The sequence below is a fragment of the Oncorhynchus mykiss genome, chromosome 17 (genome assembly GCF_013265735.2).
Source record: "Oncorhynchus mykiss isolate Arlee chromosome 17, USDA_OmykA_1.1, whole genome shotgun sequence".
Taxonomy (NCBI): Eukaryota; Metazoa; Chordata; class Actinopteri; order Salmoniformes; family Salmonidae; genus Oncorhynchus; species Oncorhynchus mykiss.
Window position 1 is genome coordinate 83,322,425 of NC_048581.1, and position 27,095 is coordinate 83,349,519.

General features: G+C 43.3%; 1 protein-coding gene across 1 annotated transcript; it reads right to left on the reverse strand.

The window, feature by feature from the left end:
* Window positions 1–1,080: 1,080 nt before the first annotated feature.
* Window positions 1,081–21,427, reverse strand: LOC110494728 (SAM pointed domain-containing Ets transcription factor-like). The gene is made up of 6 exons (XM_021570047.2): window positions 21,018–21,427; window positions 8,094–8,559; window positions 3,893–4,090; window positions 2,171–2,218; window positions 1,830–1,964; window positions 1,081–1,631 (listed from the first exon to the last, which is right to left on the reverse strand). Exons 2-6 carry the CDS (start codon window positions 8,545–8,547, stop codon window positions 1,453–1,455), a joined length of 1,014 nt encoding a protein of 337 aa, XP_021425722.2. The 5' UTR covers window positions 8,548–8,559; window positions 21,018–21,427; the 3' UTR covers window positions 1,081–1,452.
* Between the last annotated feature and the right edge of the window lie 5,668 nt (window positions 21,428–27,095).

The following is a 27,095-nucleotide window of genomic DNA, read 5'->3' on the forward strand; positions in this document are numbered from 1 at the left end:
GTCCAAAAAAAACAGTGCTGCACGTCTGAAGTTCGCAAAAGAGCACCTGGATGTTCCACAGCGCTACTGGCAAAATATTCTGTGGACAGATTAAACTAAAGTTGAGTTGTTTGGAAGGAAGGAACACACAACACTATATGTGGAGAAAAAAAGGCACAGCACACCAACATCAAAGTCTCATCCCAACTGTAAAGTATGGTGGAGGGAGTATCATGGTTTGGGGCTCAGGGCCTGGACAGCTTGCTAATTTTACCGGGGAATGTAAGGCTATCTGTCCGCCAATTGAAGCTCAACAGAAGTTGGGTGATGCAACAGGACAACGACCCAAAACACAGAAGTAAATCAACAACAGAATGGCTTCAACAGAAGAAAATGCGCCTGGAGTGGCCCAGTCAGAGTCCTGACCTCATCCCGATTTAAAATGCTGTGGCATGACCTCGAGAACGGTTCACACCAGACATCTTAAGAATATTGTTGAACTGAAACAGTTTTGGAATGGTCCAACATATCTCCTGACCGTTGTGCAGGTCTGATCCGCAACTACAGAAAATATTTGGTTGAGTTTATTGCTGCCAAAGGAGGGTCAACCAGTTATTAAATGCAAGGGTTCACATACTTTTTACACCCTCAATGTGAATGTGTACATGTTGTGTTCAATAAAGACATGAAAACGTATAATTGTTTGTTGTTTGTGTGTAGACTATGTTTGTCTAATTTTATGACCAATTTATTCAGAAATCCAGGTAATTCCAAAGGGTTCACATACTTTTTCTTGCCACTGTAAGTTAATGGAGCATGCATATAGGAGAGGGTCGGATGACTGTGGTGGCTGTATGAGTTTGCTGTCAAGGAGTTGTTGATGCACTCCCATTCAGGTTCAGTGAACTGCTCTAATTCTCTATTGTAAATGCCTTTCGGGAGAATTCCGAAGTGTGCCATGTTATGAGTAAAAAAAGAGGGAGCTGTTTGTTCCTCTGGATAACAGCCAGAACTAAATGCTACTGAAGCAAAACTTCTAAATAAATTCCCAGACGAATGACGGGGACCAGATCTGATAAATTAACAAACAACAAACTGTTCTTCATTCTACAGTGTTGTTTTAAGATACTGATTATTGGTTAAATTACACAATAGGAAAACAAGGACAGGCAGATCATGCAGATTAAAAAGGCAGTTCAAATGTCAGGGGGGGGGGGGGGGGGGGGGGGGGGGGGCAGTCCAGAAAGATCACTTAACATTTTTGTCTCAAATTTCTTCTCTGCGTTAAAAAAATAAAATCTTCATTTGCCAGCTTTGGCAGCTGACACTTCCGTACTGGCAAAGGGTATGTGTACTGACAGGGATTAGCCAGTGCATGTGTTTTACCCCTTTTCAGCTTGGTTGTGTAATGTTCAAGACCAAGGTGTGATCGTGTGGTCCTTTCTTTGTAGGCCTTTGTCCTCCTCCTTCCCCTTATACTGGGTGGACAAACTGGTAGACCAGTCTCTGGGAGACGTCAGGCTTACGGATGATGCCCTTCTTGTAATACTGCCGTATGGAGCGGCTCAGCTTGTCATAGTTCATCGCTGGTCGGTTCTTCCTCCGTCCCCAGAGTCTTGCCACATGAGCAGAGTCCTCGATTTTGAAAATACCTGGCATACAGCAGAGTGGGATTAGATATGGAATACATTGTCACTCCATTCAATTGTCAGTTTCCGTCTTTTTGATGAAATTAGTAAATTATAATAAACATTAGAAGAGAGAAAAGGATGGATTATTGCAGAGTTGAAAATACTTCTGAACTTATCCCATCCCAGTTCTTGGCGGGTCACACAGCCTGCCTGGCTCACCTTTCTCCTTGTTGAGCCAGCGGATGCAGCGTCCGTAGTTGTGGGGCTTGAGGAGCAGCTCTCTGAGGAACTGCCACAGGTGGATGGGCTGGCCTGAGCACGACGAGTCTGCCTCCAACCACAGCTCTTCTCCGCCTGCACAGAGGGGGGAGGGATGAGCACACACACACACACACATATTTGCCAACAAGACTGCACTATACATGACCCTCTGCTCTTCTACCTAGGAGCTATGAACACAACTGTCACTACTCCTTCCCAAGGGCCAACAACACTCTGGTCCTGGAGAAACGAGATTCATGTCACTTTCTGTCCTAACAAAGCTAATAGGCTAAACCTACCTGTGATTTTGCTGTCTCCAACTGAACACCTCTCTTTCATCCAGGCAGCTGTGGGGAGAGAAAGAAGGGGATACGAAAAGAGAGAGATTAATTGTTGCATTGTTTGAACAGAATAATACAAGCTTCACTATAGAAAACAGTAGCACAATATGTGCAGACTGTCTACGCTAGTCATACAGCTACAGTATTATAACACAGCTGACTGTCTGCACCAGTCATACAGCTACAGTATTATAACACAGCTGACTGTCTGCGCCAGTCATACAGCTACAGTATTATAACACAGCTGACTGTCTGCGCCAGTCATACAGCTACAGTATTATAACACAGCTGAATGTCTATGCCAGTCATACAGCCACAGTATTATAACACAGCTGAATGTCTACGCCAGTCATACAGCCATAGTATTATAACACAGCTGACTGTCTACGCCAGTCATACAGCTATAGTATTATAACACAGCTGACTGTCTACGCCAGTCATACAGCCACAGTATTATAACACAGCTGACTGTCTACGCCAGTCATACAGCTACAGTATTATAACACAGCTGACTGTCTGCGCTAGTCATACAGCCACAGTATTATAACACAGCTGAATGTCTACGCCAGTCATACAGCTACAATATTATAATACAGTTGAATGTCTGCGCTAGTCATACAGCCACTGAATTATAACACAGCTGACTGTCTACGCCAGTCATACAGCCACTGTATTATAACACAGCTGACTGTCTGCGCTAGTCATACAGCCACAGTATTATAACACAGCTGACTGTCTACGCTAGTCATACAGCCACAGTATTATAACACAGCTGAATGTCTATGACAGTCATACAGCTACACAGAGGAAAAAATATAAACGTAACATGGAACAATGTCAAAGATTTTACTGAGTTCCAGTTCATGTAAGGAAATAGGTAAATCAAAATGAATTAATTAGGCCCTATTCTATGGACTGGGAATACAGATATGCATCTGTTGGTCACAGATACCCTTTAAAAAATAGGGGTGTGGATCAGAAAACCACACCATTTGCGTTATACAGTGCTACACATTTCCTTCGCATAGAGTTGATAAGGCTGTTGATTGTGGCCTGTGGAATGTTGTCCCAGTCCTCTTCAATGGCTGTGCGAAGTGGCTGGATATTGGCGTAAATTAGAACACGCTGTCGTACACATCGATTCAGAGCATCCAAACGTGCTAAATGTGTGACATGTCTGGTGAGTATGCAGGCCGTGGAAGAACTGGGACATTTACAGCTTCCAGGAATTGCGTACAGATCCTTGCGACATGGGGCTGTGCATTATCATGTTGAAACATGAGGTGATGGGGGTGGATGAAAATGGCCTCAGGATCTCGTAACAGTATCTCTGTGCATTCAAATTAGCATTAATATAATGGGCAGCCATATGCCATACCATAACCCCACCACCACCATGGGGCACTCTATTTGCAATGTTGACAGCAAACTGCTCGCCCACACAACGCCATACACAATGTCTGCAATCTGCCTGGTACACACTTCTCCAGCGTGCAAGCGGCCATCGAAGGTGAGCATTTTCCCATTAAAGTCGGTTGCTCCATGAACTGCAGAGCCTGGTGAGGACGACGAGTACGCAGGTAAGCTTCCCTCATGAAATATGGGACCAACACTTTACATGTTGCATGTATTATAGCATACCTGACTGTCCACACCAGTCATACAGTTATTATAACACACCTGACTTCCAGATGTCCAGGTGGGCGTGCAGAGTGTCTCCGCACTGAGGGACCCTCTGCCTGAAGTCATCTTCACTCATGGCACACAGGTCTTTCCCAGTCTGCTCCTGGAAGGTCTTTCCAGCCTGAGGCAGTCTGTACAGATGCTCTGTCCACAGCAACCACTTCTGAACGTTCCCCGAGCTCCACTCCATGGGGTCTGGGGATAACAGATAAAAACAATAAAAATATAACTTTTGGGGGGGTTAGTCCCCTATACATCTATAGAAACTATTAGCTAGCAGTACTATTAACTAGCAGTAACATTTACGATAACTGTCAACTGCATGTCTGTTGACCTTCAATAGGGAAGGATCTTTTCAGGGTTAAAAAAAAACGTATGTGTGTGTGTGTGTGTGTGTGTGTGTGTGTGTGTGTGTGTGTGTGTGTGTGTGTGTGTGTGCGTGTGCGTGTGCGTGTGTGTGTGTGTGAGATCAAAGATCAAGTGACACTGTGGTATAGGGACCACACACACATCTAGCATCTCTACTGTGTTCATCGTTGTTTTGGTAACCCTCTTTAACTACCCTGAATAGATCCCTCCCTATATGTATCTATGTATGTATGCAGACATATACAAACACAAATGCTGTCAGTCAGAGGCCTATCACTGTCTTCATCTCAAGCAGTTTATTTGACTAGTATTTTCTCTGTGAGGTTCACTCTGGGTAAACTCTAATCACAGGCATGAGCTGGGGAGAATGGTGGTTTGCATAAGATACTGTACTGTTCTGTTGTGTATTCTACAATCGTTTTCATCATTTGAAACGCACCATGACACCACATTTTTGATACAACAGCAGCAGCAGCAGGACGAGGGGCTCTGAAATGTCAGGGTGTGACTGACTGAAGTCATCTTACAGTACACACACAGTACTGTATTCCTTCAACCTGCTGTTTGCTTTGCCAGTTGAACAGACCTCACCCAAGTACTGTGTACACGGCTGGCAGGCGAGCAACAACGTCATTCCCATAAAGTCCTGTTGGGTATGTGTTAAATGCATGCAAAGGTTGGGATTATACAGATCCTGGAGCAGACAAACATGACTTGCGTCAGAGAGATATCATTCTTCATCGAGCTGTCATCCAGCCATTATCATCTAGCAGCAGGAGTATCTTTTGTCTCAGGGAGACTTGTCTGCTCTGAATCAATACATCAATACCTCTGTCAATACCTGGACAGTAATGAATGAATACGCTAGAATGATCGGCCACGGTGTTCTTAATGCTATTAGATAATAAGAAGAATCTACCGCACACCCACAGCTGATTAGTGAAGGTGCTGAATCTACCGCACACCCACAGCTGATTAGTGAAGGTGCTGAATCTACCGCACACCCACAGCTGATTAGTGAAGGTGCTGAATCTACCGCACACCCACAGCTGATTAGTGAAGGTGCTGAATCTACCGCACACCCACAGCTGATTAGTGAAGGTGCTGAATCTACCGCACACCCACAGCTGATTAGTGAAGGTTCTGAATCTACCGCACACCCACAGCTGATTAGTGAAGGTGCTGAATCTACCGCACACCCACAGCTGATTAGTGAAGGTGCTGAATCTACCGCACACCCACAGCTGATTAGTGAAGGTGCTGAATCTACCGCACACCCACAGCTGAATAGTGAAGGTGCTGAATCTACCGCACACCCACAGCTGATTAGTGAAGGTGCTGAATCTACCGCACACCCACAGCTGATTAGTGAAGGTGCTGAATCTACCGCACACCCACAGCTGATTAGTGAAGGTGCTGGAGGCAAAAGGCAAAACTGGAGAAACCGGAAAAAGTCTCTGCACATTTCAAGTCAGATGCACATTATATGCTATTTTGTTAGTTATGTCGCATTGTTTGTAACTTATTTTGTACATAATGTTGCTGCTACGGTCTTTATGCCTCGTTATTGATATTTTCTTGTGTAACTTTTCATTTAATATTTTTTTTTGACTTTAGTTTATTTAGTAAATATTTTCTTAACTCAATTTCTTGAACTGCATTGTTCGTTAAAAGGGCTTGTAGTAAGTAAGCATTTCACCTGTTGTATTTGGAGCATGTGACAAATAAAATTTGATTCGATTTGTCATTTGATTTCTTTAATTATGGCTGAGCTTTCAGTCAGTCGACCTTCCTTTAATGCTCTTGAAAAGGAGACAGGATCATGTAGCGATGGCACCATAGAATAACAAGTAGGAGAAAGTGCATGGACTATGGTTTGTGGCCCACATCAAATATGAAATGCACAGAATGCTGATGTAACTACTAGAGGTCGACCGATTATGATTTTTCAAAGCTGATACCGATACGATTATTGGAGGACCAAAAAAAAAGCCGATTCCGGATTAATCGGCCAATTTTTAAAATGTATTTGTAATAATGACAATTGCAACAATACTGAATGAGCAATTATTTTAACTTAATATAATACATCAATAAAATCAATTTTGCCTCAAATAAATAATGAAACATATTACATTTAGTTTAAATAATGCAAAAACAAAGTGTTGGAGAAGAAAGTAAAAGTGCAATATGTGCCATGTTAGAAAGCTAACATTTAAGTTCTTTGCTCAGAACATATGAAAGCTGGTAGTTCCTTTTAACATGAGTCTTCAATATTCCCAGGTAAGAAGTTTTAGGTTGTAGTTATTAAGGGATTATAGGACTATGTCTCTCTATACCATTTGTATCTCATATACCTTTGGATGTTCTTATAGGCACTTTAGTATTGCCAGTGTAACAGTATAGCTTCCGTACCTCTCCTCGCTCCTACCTGGGCGCGAAGCAGGAACACAAAGACAACAGCCACCCTCGAAGCAGCGTTACCCATGCAGAGCAAGGGGAACAACTACTCCAAGTCTCAGAGCGAGTGACACTTGAAACGCTATTAGCGCGCACCCCGCTAACTAGCTAGCCATTTCACATCACATTGTTGCATCAGCCTAATCTCGGGAGTTGATAGGCTTGAAGTCATAAACAGCAGAGCTGCTAGCAAAATGCACAAAAGTGCTGTTTGAATGAATGCTTAATAGCCTGCTGGTGCCTACCATCGCTCAGTCAGACTGCTCTATCAAATCATAGACTTAATTATAATATAATAACACACAGAAATACGAGCCTTAGGTCATTAATATGGTCAAACCCGGAAACTATAATTTCGAAAACAAAACGTTTATTATTTCAGTGAAATACAGAATCGTTCCGTATTTTATCTAACGGGTGGCATCCATCAGTCTAAATATTCCTGTTACATTGCGCAACCTTCAATGTTATGTCATAATTGCGTAAAATTCTGGCAAATTAGTTCGCAATGAGCTAGGCGACCCAAACTGTTGCATATACCCTGACTCTGCGTGCAATGAACGCAAGAGAAGTGACACAATTTCACCTGGTTATATTGCCTGATAACATGGATTTCTTTTAGCTAAATATGCAGGTTTAAAAATATATACTTCTGTGTATTGATTTTAAGAAAGGCATTGGTGTTTATTGTTAGGTACACTTTGGAGCAACGACAGTCCTTTTTCACGAATGCACACTGCATCGATTATATGCAACGCAGGACACTCTAGATAAACTAGTAATATCATCACCCATGTGTAGTTATAACTAGTGATTATGATTGATTATGTTTAATGTTAGCTAGCAACTTACCTTGGCTTCTTACTGCATTCCTGTAACAGACGGGCTCCTCGTGAGGCAGGTGGTTAGAGCGTTGGACTAGTTAACCGTAAGGTTGCAAGATTGAATCCCTGAGCTGACAAGGTAAAAATCTGTCGTTCTGCCCCTGAACAAGGCAGTTAACCCACCATTCCTAGTCCGTCATTGAAAATAAGAATGTGTTCTTAGCTGACTTGCCGAGTTAAATACAGATTAAATAAAGGTGAAAAAAATAAATAATATTAATACAGAAATAAAAAAATCTGTAAAATCGGCGTCCAAAATTACCGATTTCCGATTGTTATGAAAACTTGAAATCGGCCCTAATTAATCAGCCATTCCGATTAATCGGTCGACCCCGATTAATCGGTCGACAACCATCAATTAATTGTACATTGGACATGGAATGAGTATCCACCACAGAACATAGCTTCAAACAGAAATATCCATAAACTCTAATAATAATATTTCTAGAATGAGAGTGGCAGCTTACTACAGTACCAGTACCTACCTGGGGTGATGTTGAGCAGCTTGCAGGCCGTCTCGATGTCCTTCAGAACCTCTCCGACCACCATGCTCTGGACCTGCTCCAGGGATCGCTCCTCCTCCTGGCCCTCTAGCCCCGGGGAGAGCCCCAGGGCCTGGCTGTCGATGACGGGGCACTGCTCTGGCTCCTCTCCGTGCGCCATCCTGGGTACAGGGACAGGCACGGCGCAGGCCAGACCCGGGGAGGCCTCGGACACCTTCACCAGCCAGGTGGAGTCCTCGGTAAAGAGCATGTCAAAGCAGGACAGGTAGAGGCCTGGAAACCCACAATGCTCCAGAGCCTCCATGCAGGGCTTGGTGTCCTCCATCTCCCAGGCAGCCCCGGCCCTGTGTCCCATGTTTCTCTCGGACAGACCTAGGCAGGGCGGTAACAATGAGCTGCTGCCCTCTGATGATAGACTCTCCCCCGGACTCGACATGGCTGCTGCCTCCTGGAATGGAAATATAGTTTACAATAGTCATTCATATTTATAGGTCAAAGGTCAAAGTAGTCCATCAGTATTTCATATTTGATATGTTTATATACTGTAGGTGATTGGCCACATTCGTAAAGTTTAGATAATGAAATAATGAATAACAACAGTTTGTCATCAAATGGTGTTTGATCCTGCAACACCATTTCAGCCATTTCAGTGTGCTATGCGGATAATTCTCTGACACTTTCACATAGTCTACTTGTTGACCCAAAGTAAACAAGTGTTTCTTTATTTAAGTGGGAATGAGCAATAGCACGCACTAGCTCTCTTATTTCATATTCAAATCAGTTCAATGTCGGACAGGAAAACGTAAAAGACTCTTTCACTGAAAACTATGTAAAGAAGATGTTGCCAGTGACCTAAACGAGCTTCCTGATAGCCAAATTGTAATAACGTTTTGGAATTATTGAAATGATTGAAATTCCAAAACAAGGTATTATGAACATATCATTTTATGCAGTAGGTGTTACTCCTGCAGTAAATCAAAATCACAGTACCTTCGAGAAACTATCCGTGCCCAAAGCTCCGGCTGCTAAACATGCATCAGTTACAAAACTGTAAGAAAGTCCATCAGAGGGACTGTGGGTGTGAGTCCTCCAGGGGATTGTGGGCGTGAGTCCTCCAGGGGATTATGGGTGTGAGTCCTCCAGGGGATTGTGGGTGTGAGTCCTCCAGGGGATTGTGGGTGTGAGTCCTCAAGGGGATTGTGGGTGTGAGTCGTCCAGGGGATTGTGGGTGTGAGTCCTCCAGGGGATTGTAGGTGTGAGTCCTCCAGGGGATTGTGGGTGTTAACCCTCAAGGGGATTGCGGGTGTTAGTCCTCCAGGGGATTGTGGGTGTGAGTCCTCCAGGGGATTGTGGGTGTGAGTCCTCCAGGGGATTGTGGGTGTGAGTCCTCAAGGGGATTGTGGGTGTTAGCCCTCAAGGGGATTGTGGGTGTTAGTCCTCCAGGGGATTGTGGTTGTGCGTCCTCCAGGGGATTGTGGGTATGAGTCCTCCAGGGGATTGTGGGTGTGAGTCCTCCAGGGGATTGTGGGTGTGAGTCCTACAGGGGATTGTGGGTGTGAGTCCTCAAGGGGATTGAGGGTGTGAGTCCTCCAGGGGATTGTGGGTGTGAGTCCTCCAGGGGATTGTGGGTGTGAGTCCTCCAGGGGATTGTAGGTGTGAGTCCTCCAGGGGATTGTAGGTGTGAGTCCTCCAGGGGATTGTAGGTGTGAGTCCATCAGGGGATTGTGGGTGTGAGTCCTCCAGATGGACTGCGGGGCAGGTGTGACTCCAGAGCACCCTTGTGTCAATTCACTCTGTTTACCTACATGTTGGTTTCAGTAGTTTTCCCTGCCTCATGTAAAATGTCCCAGAGGTATTTCTCAACACGTGACCTGAACAGGAAAAACCTTTGGAACATTTTCTTCACAGGTGCATTTCTACTGGCTTTAAATTTCCATCCTAAGTCAACATCAAGAGGATGCCAGTGTAATCACAGGATGACCTCACTATGGTTAAGTGTACCTGGCTACCTGCTGCCACAGGTTGTAGAAGGGAAGGAGCATAGGTGTCATACAGACAGGGTTATCAGTAGTTGTGCTATTATGTTAAAAGATGCTTGCTCTCACATAGCACATGCTCAAAGAGTGACATGCTTTGTTTGTCCAAAGAGACTGTGAGCCAAGGTATTAATAAAACCGCTATAACACTACCGTGCCACACCCAGCAACAGCCACCGAAGCCATCAATAAGGACAATAGATTTAAGTTGATCCATTTTTCCACTTGTTATATTATTGTTTTATCAAAGAAACGAAGAAACTTGTCATAGAATATTCCCTGGGGTGGGAAAAAGGCTTGTTTAGCTTTACCCAATAATCCTTGCAGGAACAAACTTGACCGACCTACAACAACTCTGTATCAGTCCCAGAGCTGTAACCACCCTAAAGGAAATGAAGTTATCCTCCCCAAAATAGTTCTACTCTCTCCTCTTTCTCTCTCTATTTCTCTATTCTCTGTGTCTCCAACCCCCAGTCTACCCCCTCCCCCATTCCTCCTTTTATCTCCCAATGTCCCGCTAAGGGTCTAGGGATAACCCACTGAGTTTTCCCTTCATCAGGGGTCAGATTAAAAAAGTGCCAGGCAGTGTCCCGGCTAGCCTGCTGTGTGTCCACTCTCCTCTGTAACAGCTTGCGCTAAGCCCATTAGCCTGGCAAATGTAGCCATGTTAGCTTTTTCCAAAAGGAGAGGGGACGGGAGAAAGAGGCGCAAACATGCTCCCCAGGGGAAGGATTAAGGGCCTGCCTGATCTCTAAATGAGTTTGGTCAAGACGGTGATATTCATTTCAGGAGAATTAGGATCTGCTCCATTTGCTGGACAGGTCAGACACACAGTCAGACGGACTATTGATGTGAAGGCAGCCATCATCCCTGGTAACCATCCAGTGCAGGCCTTAGACACACAGTCAGAGGGACTATAGCCGTGAAGGCAGCCATCATCCCTGGTAACCATTCAGGGCAGGCCTTAGACACACAGTCAGAGGGACTATAGCCGTGAAGGCAGCCATCATCCCTGGTAACCATTCAGGGCAGGCCTTAGACACACAGTCAGAGGGACTATAGCCGTGGAGGCAGCCATCATCCCTGGTAACCATTCAGGGCAGGCCTTAGACACACAGTCAGAGGGACTATATCCGTGGAGGCAGCCATCATCCCTGGTAACCATTCAGGGCAGGCCTTAGACACACAGTCAGAGGGACTATATCCGTGGAGGCAGCCATCATCCCTGGTAACCATTCAGGGCAGGCCTTAGACACACAGTCAGAGGGACTATATCCGTGGAGGCAGCCATCATCCCTGGTAACCATTCAGGGCAGGCCTTAGACACACAGTCAGAGGGACTATATCCGTGGAGGCAGCCATCATCCCTGGTAACCATTCAGGGCAGGCCTTAGACACACAGTCAGAGGGACTATAGCCGTGAAGGCAGCCATCCTCCCTGGTAACCATTCAGGGCAGGCCTTAGACACACAGTCAGAGGGACTATATCCGTGGAGGCAGCCATCATCCCTGGTAACCATTCAGGGCATGCCTTAGACACACAGTCAGAGGGACTATATCCGTGGAGGCAGCCATCATCCCTGGTAACCATTCAGGGCAGGCCTTAGACACACAGTCAGAGGGACTATAGCCGTGAAGGCAGCCATCATCCCTGGTAACCATTCAGGGCAGGCCTTAGACACACAGTCAGAGGGACTATATCCGTGAAGGCAGCCATCCTCCCTGGTAACCATTCAGGGCAGGCCTTAGACACACAGTCAGAGGGACTATAGCCGTGAAGGCAGCCATCATCCCTGGTAACCATTCAGGGCAGGCCTTAGACACACAGTCAGAGGGACTATAGCCGTGAAGGCAGCCATCCTCCCTGGTAACCATTCAGGGCAGGCCTTAGACACACAGTCAGAGGGACTATAGCCGTGAAGGCAGCCATCATCCCTGCTAACCATTCAGGGCAGGCCTTAGACACACAGTCAGAGGGACTATAGCCGTGAAGGCAGCCATCCTCCCTGGTAACCATTCAGGGCAGGCCTTAGACACACAGTCAGAGGGACTATAGCCGTGAAGGCAGCCATCATCCCTGGTAACCATTCAGGGCAGGCCTTAGACACACAGTCAGAGGGACTATAGCCGTGAAGGCAGCCATCATCCCTGGTAACCATTCAGGGCAGGCCTTAGACACACAGTCAGAGGGACTATATCCGTGAAGGCAGCCATCATCCCTGGTAACCATTCAGGGCAGGCCTTAGACACACAGTCAGAGGGACTATAGCCGTGAAGGCAGCCATCCTCCCTGGTAACCATTCAGTGCAGGCCTTAGACACACAGTCAGAGGGACTATAGCCGTGAAGGCAGCCATCATCCCTGGTAACCATTCAGGGCAGGCCTTAGACACACAGTCAGAGGGACTATATCCGTGAAGGCAGCCATCATCCCTGGTAACCATTCAGGGCAGGCCTTAGACACACAGTCAGAGGGACTATAGCCGTGAAGGCAGCCATCCTCCCTGGTAACCATCCAGTGCAGGCCTTAGACACACAGTCAGAGGGACTATATCCGTGAAGGCAGCCATCCTCCCTGGTAACCATTCAGGGCAGGCCTTAGACACACAGTCAGAGGGACTATATCCGTGAAGGCAGCCATCCTCCCTGGTAACCATTCAGTGCAGGCCTTAGACACACAGTCAGAGGGACTATATCCGTGGAGGCAGCCATCATCCCTGGTAACCATTCAGGGCAGGCCTTAGACACACAGTCAGAGGGACTATATCCGTGGAGGCAGCCATCATCCCTGGTAACCATTCAGGGCAGGCCTTAGACACACAGTCAGAGGGACTATAGCCGTGAAGGCAGCCATCATCCCTGGTAACCATTCAGGGCAGGCCTTAGACACACAGTCAGAGGGACTATAGCCGTGAAGGCAGCCATCCTCCCTGGTAACTAAATTCATTCCTCTTTCTTTTCTTTCTTGGCTTACTCTGCATCTCAGCTTGATGTTCAGCTAGAGTCTCTGTGGTTCCTAACCAGCTTTACTATGACAGGTCCTCTATGGAGACATGAAGTATGTAGGATGGGTGGTCAGGTTAAGTAACACTTATTGTTTTGGGTCCTATCCCTATGAGAAGCTCATTAAGGCAAAACTTTCTTTCCATTTCAATATTAGGATGCTAGTGACTAGTGACTTTCTCAGGAACAGGAGTCAAATACCCTGACTGCTTGGTCTTTTACAAGACTGTTGTATCTGGTTTAAAATTATTATTTGAGACAAAAGTTGGCATAAGTACTAGATATAGGGAAATGCAACAGTCACCACATTTCCCTTGTTAAGTCCTCTCCCTGTGCTCCTCCAAAGGGCTCCCCTGTTTGATTTTGGTGTTAAAGAAGTATATACAGTCAGGCATGTTTGCTGTGTGTGTAAATGTGTACGGTTTAAAGAGAAATCTGGAGCCACAGGGATTCGTTGTCATTGTTTCTCACGGGAAACTTGGAACGGACGAATGAAAGAACAGGTCCGAGACGAAAGAAAAGAAAAGATAATGATTGCGCTCTACGGCAGGCTCCTACCGCAACAAGAGAATGCTGGGAAGCTACATATACCCAGCAAAGTCTGCTGTTCCCAGGAAATAGTATTTTCTGAGAGAAATATAACCTAATACAGCCATTTGACTCTCCTTACACCATGTCATAATGTTTTATTTAACCTTTATTTAACCAGGAACTCCAATTGAGGTCAGAGGAAATCTTTAACACACTGATAACCAGGTGTTTTATATGAGGTCTGTTCAAAACGTAAAGACCCAAGAAGCTTGTGTCAATAATGAAGAGATATTGAAAACACATTAAAAAAAATACAATATGTGTGCAGAGAAAAGTACAATGAATGGGACTCATTTTAAATATTTGTGGTGAGAGTTCATAATAGATCAATGTGTCATTATTAAGATCAGTCATTCAGTAACAATTGAAATCTTTATAACAATGACACAATCATGTTCTGTCCCCTAGCTCTCTTCCCATCTGAGGGCATATACCTCACACTATTAAACTTCAAATGGGGAAGTCTTGGAATGAGTAAAATATCTGTATACCTCTGGCCCTTCTTTGGACATTGTGTTAACTAACCTCCAGACGGGCTTCAATGCCATACAACTCTCCTTCCGTGGCCTCCAACTGCTCTTACATGCAAGTAAAACAAAATGCATGCTAATCAACCGATCGCTGCCCGCACCTGCCCGTCCGTCCAGCATCACTACTCTGAATGGTTCTGACTTAGAATATGTGGACAACTACAAATACCTAGGGGTCTGGTTAGACTGTAAACTCTCCTTCCAGACACACATTAAGCATCTCCAATCCAAAATTAAATCTAGAATTGGCTTCCTATTTCGCAAACAAAGCATCCTTCACTCATGCTGCCAAACATTCCCTCGTAAAACTGACAATCCTACCGATCCTCGACTTTGGCGATGTCATTTACAAAATAGCCTCCAACACTGTACTCAACAAATTGGATGCAGTCTATCACAGTGCCATCCGTTTTGTCACCAAAGCCCCATATACTACCCACTACTGCGACCTGTACCCTCTCGTTGGCTGGCCCTCGCTTCATACTCGCCGCCAAACCCACTGGCTCCAGGTCATCTACAAGTCTCTGCTAGGTAAAGCCCCGCCTTATCTCAGCTCACTGGTCACCATAGCAGCACCCACCCGTAGCACATGCTCCAGCAGGTCACCCCCAAAGCCAAATCTTCCTTTGGCCGCCTTTCCTTCCAGTTCTCTGCTGCCAATGACTGGAACGAACTGCAAAAATCACTGAAGCTGGAGACTCATATCTCCCTCACTAGCCTTAAGCACCAGCTGTCAGAGCAGCTCACAGATCAGCTCACACTGCACCTGTACATAGCTCATCTGTAAATTGCCTATCCAACTACCTCATCCCCATACTGTATTTATTTATTTTGCTCCTTTGCACCACAGTATCTCTACTTGACATTCATCTTCTGCACAGCAACCATTCCAGTGTTTAATTGCTATGTTGTAATTACTTCGCCACCATGGCCTATTTATTGCCTTTACCTCCCTTATCCTACCTCATTTGCAAATCAAATCAAAGTTTATTTGACACGTCCACCGAATACAATAGGTGTAGACCTTACAGTGAAATGCTTACTTACAGGCTCTAGCCAATAGTACAAAAAAATGTATTAGGTGAACAATAGGTAGGTAAAGAAATAAAACAACAGTAAAAAGACAGGCTGTATACAGTAGCGAGGCTATAAAAGTAGCGAGGCTACATACAGACACCGGTTAGTCAGGCTGATTGAGGTAGTATGTACATGTAGATATGGTTAATGTGACTATGAATATTTGATGAACAGAGAGTAGCAGCAGCGTAAAAGAGGAGTTGGTGGGTGGCGGGACACAATGCAGATAGCCCGGTTAGCCAATGTGCGGGAGCACTGGTTGGTCGGCCCAATTGCAGTAGTATGTACATGAATGTATAGTTAAAGTGACTAAGCATATATGATAAACAGAGAGTAGCAGCCTGAAAAGAGGGGTTGGGGGGCACACAATGCAAATAGTCCGGGTAGCCATTTGATTACCTGCACACACTGTATATAGACTTGTTCTACTGTACTATTGACTGTATGTTTGTTTATTCCATGTGTAACTCTGTGTTGATGTATGTGTCGAACTGATTTTCTTTATCTTGGCCAGGTCGCAGTTGTAAATAAGAACTTGTTCTCAACTAGCCTACCTGGTTAAAAAAGGGTGAAAAAAAATACAAAATAAAATAATAATAATTAGTCTAGACATTTTTTTGTGGACATAAATATTTTGGGGCATGACCAATAACACAGAAACATACTGTAATTGCAGAAAACAGTAAAAGCTGAAAAAAAGCTGCTTCATAACTTCTTGACTCACTGTCTAATTAATATTAATCAACCATGATGACTGTATCACCCAGGAGCATTCACATATACTGTATATTTGCATGTGAAGCATGAGAAAGCATGTCCCTGGGACACACTTCTGGACACATTTCCTATTGACTACTTTCCAAGGAAGTCTCTTGAGTTATTCCCCTCTTTCTTTATGGACACGTGGAATGACCCCAGAAAAGTAAGCAAGAATCAAGAAGTATTTCATCACCATGTAAAGTATCTCTAATATATTAATTGTGACATATCCCTACATATCCAGACATGTTATGGAAGCCCAGTATCCCCTTACCCTTTCCAGGGTAACAATGCCCTCTGGTATAAATCAATCAATGAACAATAGTGGTTGAATCTACATGACTGGATTTGAATGAGGGATGTTGGTTTTTATTTCCTTGCTTAGAAGGGATTGGTATGAACTAGAGTGAATGGTTTCTTTCTGTGTCACGCTATTTTGCAGTTCTTGTGACAGGACCATTTCCACCTGCAATGGCACCAGGCCAGGATCTTCAGAGAGGGGTGGCTACAGTTACTTTTTTTTATATTTTCTAAATATTTCATTGCTGATTTATTACTCTGAATTGGATGTTTTGAGTGTGGAGAGCTCTTGAGCACCCGCACCCTTTCTATCTCTGAAAATGATGTGGGCGAAATGCACTTTGTTATTTATTTTGAGACATATTCATGTGCTATGGTGTTATGGGTTGGGTAGCAGCCAAACCAAAACAGCTACTTTTCTGTACAACCTAAAACCATCAGGTGCCTATAATTTTCTGGTCTAATTTTTATTACTGTTGGCATCCTCCAGTATCTCCTATTGGAAAGATACTTTGTACAATATGCCAGATAAATCGGTTTGTGGCCACATTTGTGATTGAATGGAGATTACTATATTGATTGACAAACATCCAAAATACACAGATGGATGCAATAGCACAGATTCTGTAGTATCTTAATGTTGAATAAAATTCAATAAACTAAAATACCAAACTGTGTGGTATGACTCAGGAAATTAGAATATTTACATCTTTATCAGCATAAGAGCTACAAACTGTATGTGTTTGATAGTGTTGGGTCATAGTGAGCTACATTTAGTTAAACTAGTCATTTAACTACATTTTGCTGTAGCTTGGTGGTAGTTTAACTCAAATAAAATCTTGGTAGTGTTTGTCAGTACTTGATATGGTTTTTACCACGTAGTGGTGCAGCGAACTACTGGAACTACACTGTCACAATCGTTGGAATGAATGGACCAAGGCGAAGCGTACGTAGAGTTCCAGGTGTTCATTCGATGAAACTCACAAAAACAATAAAGAGTAACGAAACGTGATGCTAATGGCGTGCTCACAGGCAACTAACCAAAAAACAAGATCCCACAACAAACAGGTGGGAAAAGGCTGCTTAAATATGATCCCCAATCAGAGACAACGATAGACAGCTGCCTCTGATTGGGAACCATACCAGGCCAACATAGAAATAACAAAACTAGGATGCCCACCATAGTCACACCCCGACCTAACTCAAAATAGAGAATAAAGGATCTCTAAGGTCAGGGCGTGACATACACACTACTTTAAAAATAAAATGTGGGTGAAGTAATAATAATTTCCTTTATTTTTTGGTATCAGACCTGCCTATTTCTCACTTGAAACATTGTTTTTGTGTTTAATACACTAAATTACACTTCCTGTTAACATATGACCCAAAGTGATCTGTTCTTGCAATTCAGATTGACATATAATAAGTATTTATTAAGTATTTTGGATGTAGTGACCTACACTGCAACATGCAATAATTTCAATAATTTCAAAGATTTTACTGAGTTACAGTTCATATAAAGAAATCAGTCAACTGAAATACATTCATTAGGTCCCAGATAAGCATCTGTTGGTCACAGATAGCAATTATTTTTTAAAGTAGGGACATGGAATTGAAAACCAGTCAGTATCTGGTGTGACCACCATTTGCCTCATGCAGCGCGACACATCTCCTTCTCATAGAGTTGATCAGGCTGTTGATTGTGGCCTGTGGAATGTTGTCCCACTCCTCTTCAATGGCTGTGCAAAGATGCAAAGGATCCCAAACGTGCTCAGTGGGTGTCTGGTGAGTATGCAGGCCATGGAAGAACTGGGCTATTTTCAGCTTCCAGGAATTGTGTACAGATCCTTCCGATATGTGGCCGTGCATTATCATGCTGAAACATGAGGTGATGGTGGCGGATGAATGGCACGACAATGGGCCTCAGGATCTCGTCATGGCATCTCTGTTCATTCAAATGGTCATCGATAAAATGCAATTGTGTTCGTTGTCCCTAGCTTATGCCTGCCCATACCATAACTCCCCGCCACCATGGGACACTCTGTTCACAACGTTGACATCAGTGATGTGAACACATTTGTTCACAACATTTTTGAGAAACATGCTTTCTGTGTATACCGTATGGAACATTTCTGGGATCTTCTATTTCAGCTCATGAAACATGGGACCGACACTTTACATGTTGAGTTTATATTTTTGGTCAGTTTTCTTTTTCAAAGTAACTTTAGTCAAATATATTTTTCTTAAGGGTAGTTTTAGTGTAGCTAAACTTCTTCCAGTGTGAAGTAATTGGTAGCATGGCAAACTATATTTTTGGAGTAGCTTGCCTGATGGTGCTTGATCTCGCTTCATAAAACATAACCCCATAGACCTTTACCCCATAAGACACAGTGCCTTCATAAAGTGTTCATACCTCTTGACTTATTCCACATTTTCTTGTGCTACAGCCTGACTTCAAAATATATTCTACACACAATACCCCCTAACAACAAAGTGAAAACATGATTTAAGAGGATTTTTTTAAAAATACGTTTTAGAAGCACCTTTGGCAGTGATTACAGCTGTGAGTTTTTCTGGGTAAGTGTATAAGAGCTTTCAACGGCTGAAATTCGCCCATTATTCTTCTCAAAATTCTTAAAGCTCTGTCAAATTGGTTGTTGATCATTGCTAGACAACCATTTTCAGGTCTTGCCATAGATTTGAAAGTAGATTTAAGTCAAACCTGGCCCCTCAGGGACATTCAATGTCATCCTGGTAAGCAACTCCAGTGTTTTTGGCCTTGTGTTTTAGGTTATTGTCCTGCTGTAAGGGGAATTCATCTCCCAGTGTCTGTTGGAAAGCAGACAGAACCAAGAATTCCTCGAAAATGCTTAAAAATATGGAGAGTGGTACTCAGTAATGTGTTGCATTGGATTTGGCCCAAACATAGCACTTTGTATTCAGGACAAAATGTTAATTGCTTCGCAACATTTTTTGCAGTATTACAGAATAGTTTTTTTTCTGTACAGGCTTCCTTCTTTTCACTCTGTCAGTTAGGTTAGTATTGTGGAGTAAATAAAATGTTGTTAATCGATCCTCAGTTTTGTCCTATCACAGCCATTAAACTCTGTAACTGTTTTAGCCTCATGGTGAAAACTCTGAGCAATTTCCTTCCTTAAGTTTTGAAAGGCTGGTTATGGCTCACAACAACACCACCATCCCAGAAACCCTAGACCCACTCCAATTTGCATACCGCCCCAACAGATCCACAGATCACGCAATCTCTATTGCACGCAACACTGCACTTTCCCACCTGGGCAAAATAAACACCTACGTGAGAATGCTGTTCATTGACTACAGCTCAGCATTCAACACCATAGTGCCCTCAAAGCTCATCACTAAGCTAAGGACCCTGGGACTATACACCTCCCTCTACAACTGGATCCTGGACTTCCTGACGGGCCGTCCCCAAGTGGTGAGGGTAGACAACAACACATCTGCTACGCTAATCCTCAACTCGGGGGCCCCTTTGGGGTACGTGCTTAGTCCCCTCCTGTACTCCCCATTCACCCAAGACTGCGTGGTCAAGCACGACTCCAACACCATCATTAAGTTTGCCTACAACACAACGGTTGTAGACCTGTTCACCAACAATAGCGGGACAGCCTATAGGACAGTCACCTTGAAGTGTGGTTCCAGGACAACAACCTCTCCCTCAACGTGATCAAGATAAAGGAGATGATCGTGTACTACAGGAAAAGGAGGGCCGAGCATGGCTCCATTCTCATCGACAGGGCTATAGTGGAGCAGGTTGAGTGAATTTTTTTTTTTTTACATTTAGTTTTCTTAAAACTCCATTGTTGGTTAAGGGCTTATAAGTATTTCACGGTAAGGTATACCTGTTGTATTCGGCACGTGTGACAAAGAAAATGTGAAGGACGCCCCTATCTTTGTAGTGACTGGGTGTATTGATACACCATCAAAAGTGCAATTAATAACTTCACCATGCTCAAAGGGATATTTAATGTCTGCTTTATTGTATTTGACCCAATAACCAATAGGTGCAGGAAATTCGAAAACCTCCCTGGTTTTTGTGGTTGAATCTGTGTTTGATTTCACTTACAGACAATCGTATGTGTGGGTTACAGAGATGAGGTAGTCATTCAAAATCATGTTAAACACCACTATTTCACACAGAGTGAGTCCATGTATCTTATTATGTGACTTGTTCAGAAAATGTTTACTACTGAACTTATTTAGGCTTGCCATAACAAATGGGTTGAAGTCTTATTGACTCAAAACATTTCAGCTTTTCATTTAAATTTTTTAAAAAATTGGACATAAATCCACTTTGACCTTATGTATTTAGACCAGTGACAAAATAAAATTATTTTTTTATCCATTTTAAATTCAGGATGTAACACAACAAATGTGGAAAAAAGTAAAGGAGTGTGAATACTTTCTGAAGGCACGGTAACTGCAAAGTCATTTTCTTTCTGAAAACATAAAATAAGACCAACACAGAGTGAACAGCACCTGATAAATCTGCCATAAGAACCCTGGAGCCAGTTCTGTTTCTTTTTTCTTACACACAGACCCCACAGAATGCCGACTTCCTGTCCAACTCCTTACCTGGGCCAAGGTGTGCTGGTCTCTGGCAAGGATGAGACTATTGCTGAGTGTAGACAGGACAGGACAGCAACAGATGTAATGTAGACTAGTGGTGATGATGACGTCTGGTCCAGTTAGCCCAGACTCCTCTTCTATTAGCCTGCAGATGTCTGGTGTTTTCTGATGGGCCAGGAGAGGCACCAGGCAGGAAGGCAAGCAGGTACCAGGTAGGGCAGGCAGGCAGGCCTCTATGTCACCCAGAAGACTGATGAAGAATCGTCTGCATTGGGACCTGAGGGCTGAGGCTGTCTCCTAGACTCTACTAGATCACTCAAAAGACTTGAAAGGTGCAGCCTAAAAGCTCACCAAGGCTAACTTACGCTATTGGTGACACTATACCTACTGTGGGTGTGACAGAGGGAGAGCAAGAGCGTGTGAAGGAATTTCAGTTCCATTGGCTGCAGGTCATATTTATACTAGGGCAGCCTTGTTACCTATGCACACAGTGTGTGTGTGTGTGTGTGTGTGTGTGTGTGTGTGTGTGTGTGTGTGTGTGTGTGTGTGTGAGCTGACCCCTGTCAGAGGGCCTTGTTGCCACCCCAGCCCACTCCTCCCAAACTAATGCCTAAGCCCCTTCAGAACTCTGTTAGTACAACAGCGTCTGATCTTAGTTCAAAGTAAATGGGGGTCTGAGTGTCCATGACAACTTCTCATTTAATCTGGTAGATTCTGCAAAGGTAAACTGAAAAATCATTGGGAAATAGACAGTAGGTTGCTTTGTAAATTGTACTTGAAAAGACAGTTGTTTTGACATTTAAAAAATCTAGTTGTCTTCTTTACTTGAATGTAGTTAGGCAGCACCTTAACAACGGTTAAATCAAATAACATTTGATAACTTTTCAGTCTCCTGAGAGGGGTAATAGACATTGTCATGCCCTCTTTTTTAAAATATTTATTTAACTAGGCAAGTCGGTTAAGAACAAATTCTAATTTACAATGACAGCCTAGGAATAGTGGGTTAACTGCCTTGTTCAGGGGCAGAAGGACAGATTTGTACCTTGTCAGCTAAGGGATTCGATGTAGCAACCTTTCGGTTACTGGCCCATCACTCTAAACACTAGGTACCCTCATCACGACTGTCTTGTTGTGTTTGCACCATGATGGTTGGTTAGTGATGTGGACACCAAGGAACTTGAAGCTCTCGACACGCTCCACTACAGCCTCATCAATGTGAATCGGGGAGTGCTTGCCCCTCCTGTTCCTGTAGTCCACGATCAGGGCTTAGGTCCTCCGAGAGAGAGAAAGAAAGAATTAGAGAGAGCATACTTAAATTCACACAGGACACCGGATAAGACAGGAGAAATATTCCAGATTTAACAAACTGACCCTAGCCCCCCGACACATAAACTACTGCAGCATAAATACTGGATGCTAAGACAGGAGGGGTCTGGAGACACTGTGGCCCCATCCGACAATACCCACGGACAGGGGAAAACAGGCAGGATATAACCCCACCCACTTTGCCAAACCACAGCCCCCACACCACTAGAGGGATATTTTCAACCACCAACTTACCATCCTGAGAAAAGGCAGAGAATAGCCCACAAAGATCGCCGCCACGGCACAACCCAAGGGGGGGCGCAAACCCAGACAGGAAAATCAGGTCAGTGACTCAACCCACTCAAGTGACGCACCCCTCCTATGGATGGCATGGAAGAGCACCAGTAAGCCAGTGAGTCTGCATCTTGTGACTGTAGCGTACGTGTAGGTATGTACGGCAGGACCGAATCAGAAAGATAGGTAGGAGCAAGCCCATGTAATTCTTTGTAGGTTAGCAGTAAAACCTTGAAATCAGCCCTTGCCTTAACAGGAAGCCAGTGTAGAGAGGCAAGCACTGGGGGAATATGATCAAATTTTTTAGTTCTAGTCAAGATTCTAGCTGCCGTGTTTAGCACTAACTGAAGTTTATTTAGTGTTTTACCCGGGTAGCCGGAGAGTAGAGCATTGCAGTAGTCTAGCCTAGAAGTAACAAAAGCATGCATTAATTTTTCTGCATCATTTTTGGACAGAAAGTTTCAGATTTTTGCAATGTTACGTAAATGGAAAAAGCTGTCCTTGAAACAGTCTTGATACGTTTGTCAAAAGAGAGATCAGGGTCCAGAGTAATGCCGAGGTCCTTCACAGTTTTATTTGAGACGACTGTACAACCATAAAGATTAGTTGTCAGATTCAACAGAAGATTTCTTTGTTTCTTGGGACAAGCATCTCTGTTTGGTCCGAGTTTAAAAGTAAAACATTTGCAGCCATCCACTTCCTTATGTCTGAAACACAGGCTTCCAGCTAGGGCAATTTTGGGGCTTCACCATGTTTCATCGACATGTACAGCTGTGTGTAATCCGCATATTAGGGAAAGTTAACATTATGTTTCCGAATGACATCACCAAGAGGTAAAATACAGTGGGGAGAACAAGTATCTGATACACTGCCGATTTTGCAGGTTTTCCTACTTACAAAGCATGTAGAGGTCTGTAATTTTTATCATAGGTACACTTATGTGACATAAATACTTATGTCATGCAATAAAATGCAAATTAATTACTTAAAAATCATACAATGTGATTTTCTGGATTTTTGTTTTATATTCCGTCTCTCACAGTTGAGGTGTACCTATGATAAAAAATACAGACCTCTACATGCTTTGTAAGTAGGAAAACCTGCAAAATCGGCAGTGTATCAAATACTTGTTCTCCCCACTGTATATAGTGAAACCAATAGTGGTCCTAAAACAGAACCTTGAGGAACACCAAAATGTACAGTTGATTTGTCAGGACAAACCATCCACAGAGACAAACTGATATCTTTCCGACAAATAAGATCTAAACCAGAACTTGTCCATGTAGACCAATTTGGGTTTCCAATCTCTCCAAAAGAATGTGGAGATTGATGGTATCAAAAGAGGCACTAAGGTCTAGGAGCACGAGGACAGATGCAGAGCCTCTGTCTGACGCCATTAAAAGGTCCTTACCACCAACACCAGTGCAGTCTCAGTGCTATGATGGGGTCTAAAACCAGACTGAAGCGTTTCGTATACATTGTTTGTCTTCAGGAAGGCAGTGAGTTGCTGCGCAACAGCTTTTTCAAAAAGTTTTGAGAGGAATGGGAGATTCGATATAGGCTGATATTTTAAAAATATTTTCTGGGTCAAGGTTTGGCTTTTTCAAGAAAGTCTTTATTACTGCCACTTTTAGTGAGTTTGGTACACATCCAGAGGATAGAGAGCCGTTTATTATGTTCAACATAGGAGGGCCAAGCACAGGAAGCAGCTCTTTCAGTAGTTTAGTTGGAATAGGGTCCAGTATGCAGCTTGAAGGTTTAGAGGCCATGATTATTTTCATAATTGTGTCAAGAGTTATAGCACTAAAACACTTGAGTGTCTCCTTTGATCCTAGGTCCTGGCAGAGTTGTGCAGACTCAGGACACCTGAGCTTTGGAGGAATACGCAGATTTAAAGAGGAGTCCGTAATTTGCTTTCTAATCCTTTCTAATGGCTGTCTCATCGTTGTCGGTGATGTCTCATCGTTGTCGGTGATAAGACCTACCACTGTTGTTTTGTTGGCAAACTGAATGATGGTGTTGGGAATCGTGCTTGGCCATGCAGTTGTGGGTGAACAGAGACTACAGAGGGGACTAAGCACGCACATTACACACTAGTGTGTAACGGTACCAAATATGATTTTCTTCCTTTCATGGGACCTGGAGCCGTATTCATAAAGCTTCTCAGAGTAGGAGTGCTGATTAGGGCTGTTGCTGATCTAGGATCAGTTTCGTCTTTTAGATCATAAGGATCAAGATTACAAGGACACACACATTGCTCCTAGATCCGCACTCCTACTTCAAGAAGCTTTATGACCTGATAAGAAAAAAGCATGTGGCCCTAATGTCCCGTCAATTAGAATCTAAAGAACGTAATGTAGAAGTACTCGCTTTTTAGCAATAAAAGATGCATGCGCCCCCTATATGACAGTAGTTTAATTTCTTTCCCCCATTAATTACTTTGTACTTGCACTGTAAAACATTATTTAATTGCTATAAGGATGACCGGACCTCGATGCTGCTCTCTTAGCTATGGAGGAGTTGAGTTTAAATGATAATAGGATAAAATAACATTATTAGGTTTCATGTGTGAAAGTACATATGAGAAAGGAGTTTGAAGCTTGTATCCATTCTCTTTCTGTACACCAACACAGGTGATCAGTGGCTCAATAGAACACATCTAATGATTTACCTCTAATCAACTGTGTCTTTTAATCCCTAAGAGTGCCATTCTTCTATTTTACTTTTCCATTACCAAGAGCGTAAGTTAGATATCATTACGCATGCAGTGTGTGAATAGAGTAATTGTGAGATAGGGAGAGGGAGTGCTGCTAGCATGGGGCCTTTAGAGAGACAGCCTGGTGTGTGTTTGTACTGTTAAACAGACACACCCACACTAGCCCTGCTCTTTTACACCTGCAATAATCACATGAACCATGACAGACGGACTGTTATAATAGTTCCAAGATTGAGAGTGTGTGTGTGTGTGTGTGTGTGTGTGTGTGTGTGTGTGTGTGTGTGTGTGTGTGTGTGTGTGTGTGTGTGTGTGTGTGTAATTGTGTGTGTGTGTGTGTGTGTGTGTGTGTGTGTGTGTGTGTGTGTGTGTGTGTGTGTGTGTGTGTGTGTGTGTGTGTGTGTGTGTGTGTGTGTGTGTAATTGTGTGTGTGTGTGTGTGTGTGTGTGTGTGTGTGTGTGTGTGTGTGTGTGTGTGTGTGTGTGTGTGTGTGTGTGTGTGTATGTGTGTGTGTGTGTGTGTGTGTGTGTGTGTATGTGTGTGTGTGTGTGTGTGTGTGTGTGTGTTGGGAACGTTTTTTGTAGCCTACTGCATTATGAAGCATTTCATATTGTGTGAAAGGCTGGCATTGTAATACTATACATCCAGACTGAACTTGTCTGCAAAATTGAAGACATATCTTGCAATGGAGCGACACTTTTAATTGGAAAATAATTCTATCCGCATTCATTCAGCATTACCACAATGAGTCAAATGGCGTAAAAATGAATCATCTCAGTTGAGCTCAACGGCACAGAGCTCCTTCTTCTCACTCTCTTCTGTTTGTTTTTGCCTTTGCCGACATCCCATCTGTCTGAAGAAATTTGCATGGCAGTTACTTGAGATGTGGGAAGAACTACTTCGCTCTTTTAACCTTTAGAAAACATTGCTTTAGAATAACATTCACATGGTTGAGATAGGATTTGAGAGAGTTAAATAATCATGTCACAGTTCAAATTTACAACTGTGTCTAAACAATTGCAGCTATTGTAATAGACGTGATCTTGAGCAGGCGTTTGGGCCAGGCAACTGTCAATTGTGTACCTTGGTGTTATTAACCCCACTGCAACCTTCCTCAGTGACTTTCAGGGTTGGAGCAGGTGTTTCTGGCATGAATGATGTATTCAGTTATGGGTTGATTAACTGTTCTGGGTTCTTGACTTATTTTATGTTCGTAGGCAGTGACAATCCTTAACTGCCTGATCAAATTAATATACAGATCAGTAGATAGAGTAGCAATGAATGGGGATTATGTCCTCAAATTACTTTGACTAAATGTGATGCGACACATTTGCAAATTAAACTGTGTTGACAATAATGAAAACATAATTTGGGGAATCTTCATGGTAAATACATTGTTGGGGTTAATTACATTTCAACAATCTATGCTAGGGATAAAAACCTTACCAAATAATCAAGGTAATCAATATTTAATTGATGTGGTTGTCAACTAGGCATAATGGTGCAAAACACTCCAACAAAATATGTTCTTATGAAATCTTGTTTTCAGTACAGAGAGGAAGCAAAATGAAATGACCAAAAGGCAACTGGCAGCCTTCCTTTTGAAGGCCCTCAGATCAATTAAACAATATATAAATAAATCATTTAGGAACTCATTTGGGGTCTCAACTTACTGTTGCAAGTTAGAATAGTAGAATAGGTGCAATTTAGAAATGTGGTTGTGCATCAGCAGTTTTTATCTTGTGTTTTTATGTGAACAAATGTTTAATTAA